Genomic DNA, 7,465 nt, shown 5'->3' on the forward strand with positions numbered 1-7,465 from the left:
TTTTTAGAATCAAATTTTCAGCGAGGGAGCGATTGAGAGAATAGAACGAAGCATTCCAACACGAACCACACGGAAATCGATCCACGGACGACTCGCACACACAGGTAACTTTATTTTTTGAGACAATCACACACACGTAATTACGAGACACATCTTTAAATTCACTAATGGACCGAGCTCATTTGTTGCCGGCGGTATGCGGAGACAATCGAAATCTCCGCTTAAAGCGGAGAATAGGGGCCGGCACCCTTCTCCGTATCGGTCAACGGAACGCAAAGGGTGTTTGGAACCGGATCAGAGTACTCGCATCATCATCTATGATCGATATATAAAGTCGCTAGGCCTGATTCATGAAGCGAGAGTGCGGAACGTGGGGCCTGATTTTCTTTGTAGGTCGAGCAGCCTTAGTTCCCGACTGACGAGCCGTCGTCGATGGAGCACGACCGTATCAGCCTCCTCCCCGATTGCATGCTAGGCAGCATCGTCTCCCTCCTTCCGCTCAAGGACGCCGCCTCCACCATGGTGCTCTCCCGGCGCTGGCGACACATATGGTCGTCCCTACCGCTGGACCTCGACCTCGACATCAGGTCTCGCCACAAGGGTCTGCTCTCCGATCCATTAAACGACAGCCGCGTAATATCAGCCATCCTCTCCTCCCACGGCGACGGAGCGGCGCCTATCCGACGCTGCTTCCACGCAGGCACCCGCGCAGACTGCTCGACCGGCGACTGGGTGCAGATCCTATCGCAGAGGCGCATGGATGGCAGCCTCGTCCTCAAGTTCGCGATCGTCGGGGCGCGTCCGCCGCTTCCCCTTGTCCTGCTGGCGAGCGCCGGCGCCGCGCTCCGACACTTGGACCTCGAATGGTGCCGTGTCCGCGGCATCATCCCTCCTACGGGTCTGGCGTTCCCTAACCTAGAAAAGCTCCGCCTGTCCCGCATGGTGATCCCCGAGAGGCTGCTGAACGCCATAATCGCCGCCTGCTCTGCACTCCGGGAGCTGTACCTTGACAGCGTCTATGAGCTCCGCCGCTTTGTCCCACGCTCCCGTACCCTCACCCACTTGTACATCAGGCCGGAGGTCCCGCTCGACGAGATCTCCTTCAGGGACACGCCAAATCTTGAAAAACTCGTCTTCTTGTTTGTCGACGTGTGGCGCCTATATCCCGCCATTGTCACAAAACCTGGCCTGCCTTCTAGGGTAGACCTTGTACTTCCACCGCTAGATTCGCCCAGCTTTGCGATTATGCCTAAGGTACGTATAGCACTGTTTTCAATGCACCTAATATGTTGTAAATGTAAAGTCTTGCTAATTTTTTTCCCTCCTTAATTTATTCATGTAGAGTTCGATATCCATCGTAACAACACTCCATCTCACCATCAAATTCAGCGATGGTGAGGAACTCAGGAAGGCTTCCGACATGTTAAGCTTATTCCCAGCTTTGCAGGTTCTTCGGATTTTGGTAAGCATCAAACTAGCTTTGCACTTTTTCAGTTCGCATTCTTTGGATTTTGGTATGATCTTTTGTTTCTGCTATTTCTGAATAAACTGAGTTCAGCTTCAATGTATTTTAACTAGGCACTAGGACTTGTTCCTTACATTGGCCGTTCAAAAATTACTTCCCCGCAAAAAAAAAAAAATACTAAGCTTTTCGGTAAAACTTATAATTATGTACATTGTCTCATTCTAAGTAAGTTAATAAATCATTTATCTTTGTCACAGTGCTTCAGCTCTAGTTCGAGCGAGGATGAAGACATATTTGGGCAGTGGCAACCGGCAGCTGACAAAATTATGTGCCTAAATAAGCATCTCAAACGTGTGGTATTTGTAGAGTATCGTGGCACTAAAGGGGAGATGGAATTTTCAAGATTCCTCATGGCCGGAGCAAAAGTTTTAACAAGAATGCAAATACTTTATTCTGGTAACTGGAGTGATAAGAGAATCAGCACCCAGAAGGACTTGATATGTATGGGTGGTAGAGCATCGTCCGAAGCTCAAGTTAACTTTGAGAAGTTCAGTCACACCATACATGGTAATCTAAGAAATGTTCGCTGCCATGTGCACCAACTTTGCATAGTTTGATGAGAAATGACTTTCTTCACGAATCACTAACTGAGTGAATCTGACGGACGAAACATGCCAAGGACCTCCAATGCACGGAAGCTTTGATATAGTTTGATCACTTACGGACATGAACACTGTAGTAAATTCGACATTGGTCCATGGTTTATTTTGTAGTAAAATTTTATGGCCAGTTTTTTCGCTTTAATTAATTGTTGATTGTAATATTTGGCCCCAAATATTACACTAGCTAGGTGACGCAATATCCAATAGTCTAATACTAATTGGAAATTAGAGAAGATGTGGTGATTGAAAACCAATACACTAATTGACACTACTGGACTAGATGTACTTGTCGAGTGTCACCGACATTCAGCACAGGCCTAAATACACCTGGCAACGTCAGTGCCGAGTGCCACACTAGCTAAAGTATACTCAGCAAAAACATGTTTGTCAGGTGTTGTCCAAAAATATACTCGGCAAATAATCAATATTGATGAGTGTTGTACTTTGCCAATTGTTTTATCCCGAAACTCGGTTTAGGGTGAGGCTTTGTGAGAGTTCTCGGCACTCGGCAACCATGTAATTTCCGGTAGTGTGAACTGGAGCCCATCCATCTTTCTAGCTCTTAGATACAGTAGTTTGGAATTAATCTTACACGCCTCATAATAACTTCGAAGTGGCCGCATCACACGGTGGAGTGCGGCTATGCAGATCCAAAATACCTCAATTTTAGGATGAATATTAGCTTTCGAATAAAAATATTCCAAAAAGCCTAGTTAGCACATATAAAGTTACATAAACTGATTTAATACCAATAATAATTTTTGCTTCCTATTTGCACTTAACATGAGGATCAATCTCAACCTTTCTAAGGATTGTGCATACTTCTATCGCCTTGATGCAAAGTTTGGTTCTCAAAAAAAATATGCCCTTTATTGAATGTTTTTTTGGTGGTTGTCTCCGTTATAGCCATCTTTAGAACCTTCTATAAACTTGAGTTATTGATTTACTTAGAGGCGTTGAACAATATCTGCGAAATTTCATTGATTTTTTATTTATTTTGTGGCCTTGTGAAGAAAATGGGAAGGATGGATCAAAATGAAACTTTGCATCAATTGGAAAAAAAAATGCCATTTTGTCTTTTTTTTCCACAATTTGCAAAGCTGAATTAATTTTGGTGTTTTTTAAGAACACGTGATATGCTATTAGGATCTCAAACTTCAGTTCCTGGATACTTTTTTACGCTTGTAAATACACACTTTTGTTATGTTTCCGAAAAAGGGCTCGTCAAACACAACTCCAAACCATATTCTTGCATTGACTTGTATTAAGAAATGTGCCATACTCCCTCCGCTCCTAAAAAAGCTTCACAATTTTTTTTATATACGGATGAATATATAGCTATACATCCGTATCTAGATGAAGTTAAGAATTATTTTTAGAAACGGAGGGAATATATAAATTTTTCTTGTCCTTGTGAGAAAGAATTAGAAATTCTAAATTAGTACTTCCTCCTCCATAAAAAGTTATCTCAAATTTGTCAAAATATGGATGTATCTATATACTAAACTGGGTCTAGATACATCTAAATTTAGTCAAACTTGAGGCAAAGTGGGTGTATATTTTTTGCATGGAATTCTAAATGAGTACTACCTCCATTCTGATTTAATCGACGCAGAGTATACCTATTTATACGCTAATGTTATGTTAGCTTCGCGTCAATCTTTTCTGACCGGAGGGAGTATACATTTGTAAATACACCACGGAGTACATTTGACAAGAGGTAGCTTGTGCCACAAAACCATTATAAATAACCACCCATACTTCTCGCCATTAACAAACGAATAGTTCTCCTCAGATTTGCGAATTACCAAGCAGTCCTCGCCGGACGCTCCTGCGAATTTTCCACCTGGCGCTACGATGGCGACAGGTCCAGGAAAAGACCAGGACGACCCGGTCCATGTGAACCAGCTACACCAGAGCAAGGATTCCAAGACCAGCCCAAATGCCGCCTTCACCACTGGGGCGCCGCGCGCCGCCCCGGCCGAGTTCGCCTCGCCGCCACCTCCTTCCGGCGTCGAGCTGTCCGGGGAGGGAAGAATCCCCGGTATCGATGGCTCGGGCTCCGCCGCCTCGGCGGTCAACGGAGAGGGCAAGAAGGTCGCCCCTCTTTCTCCCCCATCTTCCTCTCGTGGCTCCAGGGACAGTACGTCCTCCGCCGACGCCGCGGATACCGAGGAAAGTACCAATGCCTCCTCTCGGCTACCTTCCCCCGCCCCGCCCCTCGAGCGGGTCGACGAGCAGCCCGGAGAGGGCAGTAGCCCAGGTGCCGACCGAAAGGGGGAGAAGGCCGCTGTTCTTACTCAGGCGTCTTGCTCGCGTGATTCAGAGCGGAGCGACTTTTCCACATCCACCACCTCCTCCTCCGCCGACGCTGAGGCGGCCGAAGTCGTCAGCAGGAAGGCGGACGAAAAACAGGTGATGCCGCATTACTTCTGCTTGCGATTTCCCAACGGGCTGTATTGTTCTTTGACTCCTTGAACGCTTCTTGGTTTCCTGAGAGTTTCTTGGATTCTTTGCCTCTCTGGATTAGGTGATATGCCCCCCGGCCACCGAAGAGAAATTCTTGAAGCAGTTCACAAGTCGTTGCAATTTGAAGGTATTGTCAAAATCTTGTTCTTGATTACATGTTATGGCCGATTTCATTTTCTTTTATCAATTGTGCAAATTTGTGGTGTATGTAATGCAGAAGCGGGATAGTGCTTAGGCTCATTTCTGTGCAATCATGACAAAATTTGGAATGGTGCAAATTAGCTAATTCAAAGGATAATCGAGGCCATGAAATCCGAATGCTCTGGCATCCAGTTTTGTGATATTGTTATTAGTTATTTATTTATAGGTTCCACAGATTTACCGTGCTCTTGTTTCATAACCTGAAATATTTGAACCTGATGTTAACTCTGTACGATTGTCACTTGCTAATAAGTCTGTCCCTAGACATAGATTTCCACCTGTTGTCTTATAGCATAGATTTTCTCTAGAAGATGAATATTTAGGGCTAATTTGACTTTCTTGTGATTCTTCACTGATATGAGCATTAATGTTTTGGAATAACTGGAGCTTCATTGGAAACTTGGTTGAATATGCTTATAGACGCAACTTAAAGCATGGTTGTAAACTTCATTTTCTGACCTACAAAAGTTTAAGCTAATATTGCTTGTGTTTTATCTTCAAATTATGATCTAGCTGTCAGAAGACATTTCTGAGAATGGTTATGATGATAATTGCTTCAACAGCAAGCGCAAACTAGGAAACAAGGTGCGAAAACTGTCACCTACTTATTGAATACTATCTTTGCTTATTTACTTTATACTGAAATACTTTTGAATTCTCAAGTGTATTTACCTGTTCCATGAGATCAACCCTGTCTGGTTGCCATGTTGGTTTTGTAGATACCTCTGATGGTATTTGCTGAGCAATATAATAACAACACCACTTTCATGCAAAAGTTCGAGGTATATGCTGTATGGCATGTTGTTCGTATAGTATGTTGTTAACTCGACCTTTCTAACTGAGATTCCCTTCATAGATTCTTCATGAAAAGTATCATTTCGTCAGACTGGCAGATGGTGATGGGAGTTGCTTCTACCGATCTTTCATTTTCAGCTACTTGGTAATCCTCGGTCTAACTGCTCTCGTTATGCTTTAATTTTTGCATTAACACTAAAATTAGTGCTTGAATATTTAGGAAAAGGCTGTAGCAATACCAGATAAAGATGTCCGTACAAATGAAGCTATACGTCTCAGAGAGCGAATTGAGAATGCTATGCACAGTTGTCTTCGTGGACTTCATAGGATGACAGATGCGCAATTTGAGCGCGCCTTTTCTGTACGTACATATGTGTTTTCTGGTTAAACCTTAAAATTGCGCAATATGCTATTCATTAAGATGATTGGCTCTGCTATAAGTTGATGGATGTATTTTGCAGGGATCGGAGTTTGTGATGACATTAATTGAAGATGGGTAATATTTTCAAGCTATTTAAAAATGACATATAAACTAAGCTTTTGTTGATTAAACCTTTCTGTTTTAGGCTCTCTGCTGAAGAATTGCATGAGAGAGAGTTGGCCGACAGTATCACATCAAAAAGTGAGAGCAGTTAACATTTGCACTGTGTTGCCTTGATGTCCTTTTCTTCTTGTCCGTAACAGTTTTTGTGTTCAGTTTTGCCCCTTCTTAGGACACTTGCCGAGATTGAGCTTTGTGCAAAGGAGAGCTATTATAAGTGGTTTCTGACCGACCATTTCTCGATTTTTGAGGTTAGAAGAATTGCCCTCCCCACCGGCTATCCATGATTCACGGTTCAGTAGATTAGTTTTCCTTTTGCATTACTTGGCAGTAGCAATCAAGATTGGCGACATGTGTCCAAGGGTATGCATAATCATCATATTGTGTGTCCGGCACTAAATTCTTTAGACTAGAGGTAACAATCACATGGTTACGAATTGGAAGTGAGAAAATCACGTCTGAAAAGGGTGGTAACAAGGAGCAAGAGCTTCTGTCTCTGGTTTCACAGTTTTCTAAATTCTGATGGAACCACACCTGAATTTGACTTTTGGTCTCTAAGATGTCGATATTTGTCTGTATTGCTAGAGTTTGGTATGTATTTGTGCGCTTGCAGTTTATAGCTTTAGATGGTTATTTGGAATCAACACAGGAAACTAGTGTGTCATTTACTTTTCCTGTTGATCTCTTAGATATTGAATTTGGTTCACAGTGCTAGGACTTGTGCAGTTTTCAGTCTGTATGATTAATACTACTTTTCCTTGTCGCCAACAGTTATGTGCTGATGAAGTACGTCCTGACGTTGGCGAAGCTAGCCACCTTACCATTGTGGCGCTTGTCAATGCCATCGGGATTGCCGTCACCATGGGCATAGTTGACATGACTGATGGTGGTATTGAGATGACATTTTCACCTGAATCTGGGAACGTGTCACCAGTTGCAGCCACCGTGTTGTACATGCCTGGGCACTACAATGTTTTGTATGAATCGTGAGTAGTATGTTGAGGTGCACACTCTGATGTGTATATGTCCTTACTATTGGGCTACAGCTACAAATGAAATGCTGGCTGTTGGTTGATGTATATGAGCAAAGCTAACAAACATTTTCAAAGATTTTATGTTATGTTACTCCCGTGTTGCTGCTTGCTTGTTTGTTAGAGTAGAAAACGACATATTTTGGGGGCACCTTTAGCATAAACCACAAATTTTCATTATCATCTACTACTAGGTGTCTAGGATCAACACAGCAACTCCTCATAAGTGATGAGTATGATTGCCTGATTGGGCCAACGCTTCATCAGGTCCACGTCCCACGCACGCACATACATGAACCGT

The 7,465-nt window shown here is 43.3% G+C and overlaps 2 protein-coding genes across 2 annotated transcripts; both read left to right on the plus strand.

Moving 5' to 3' along the window:
* The first annotated feature begins 432 nt into the window (after positions 1-432).
* Positions 433-2,082, plus strand: LOC127310000 (putative FBD-associated F-box protein At5g56440). The gene is made up of 3 exons (XM_051340705.1): positions 433-1,254; positions 1,343-1,462; positions 1,723-2,082. The coding sequence occupies exons 1-3, from the start codon at positions 433-435 to the stop codon at positions 2,080-2,082; spliced, it is 1,302 nt and encodes a 433-aa protein (XP_051196665.1).
* A 1,902-nt stretch (positions 2,083-3,984) lies between these two features.
* On the plus strand, positions 3,985-7,258 carry LOC127305984 (uncharacterized). Its single transcript, XM_051336580.2, has 10 exons — positions 3,985-4,542; positions 4,658-4,723; positions 5,311-5,382; positions 5,517-5,579; positions 5,654-5,737; positions 5,813-5,953; positions 6,054-6,088; positions 6,159-6,214; positions 6,290-6,384; positions 6,905-7,258. Exons 1-10 carry the CDS (start codon positions 3,985-3,987, stop codon positions 7,121-7,123), a joined length of 1,389 nt encoding a protein of 462 aa, XP_051192540.1. The 3' UTR covers positions 7,124-7,258.
* The last annotated feature ends 207 nt before the right edge of the window (positions 7,259-7,465 follow it).

The sequence above is a fragment of the Lolium perenne genome, chromosome 6, assembly GCF_019359855.2.
Source record: "Lolium perenne isolate Kyuss_39 chromosome 6, Kyuss_2.0, whole genome shotgun sequence".
Taxonomy (NCBI): Eukaryota; Viridiplantae; Streptophyta; class Magnoliopsida; order Poales; family Poaceae; genus Lolium; species Lolium perenne.

What these genes read in the sequence shown, in the direction of transcription:
- LOC127305984 (XM_051336580.2), top strand. Translation starts at nt 3,985, where the DNA reads ATGGCGACAGGTCCAGGAAAAGACCAGGACGACCCGGTCCATGTGAAC. An exon ending in CTTTCATGCAAAAGTTCGAG is followed by an intron (nt 5,580 to 5,653) that starts GTATATGCTGTA and finishes TTCCCTTCATAG; the next exon opens with ATTCTTCATGAAAAGTATCA. An exon ending in CTTTCATTTTCAGCTACTTG is followed by an intron (nt 5,738 to 5,812) that starts GTAATCCTCGGT and finishes TTGAATATTTAG; the next exon opens with GAAAAGGCTGTAGCAATACC.
- LOC127310000 (XM_051340705.1), top strand. Translation starts at nt 433, where the DNA reads ATGGAGCACGACCGTATCAGCCTCCTCCCCGATTGCATGCTAGGCAGC. An exon ending in GCTTTGCGATTATGCCTAAG is followed by an intron (nt 1,255 to 1,342) that starts GTACGTATAGCA and finishes TTATTCATGTAG; the next exon opens with AGTTCGATATCCATCGTAAC. An exon ending in TGCAGGTTCTTCGGATTTTG is followed by an intron (nt 1,463 to 1,722) that starts GTAAGCATCAAA and finishes TCTTTGTCACAG; the next exon opens with TGCTTCAGCTCTAGTTCGAG.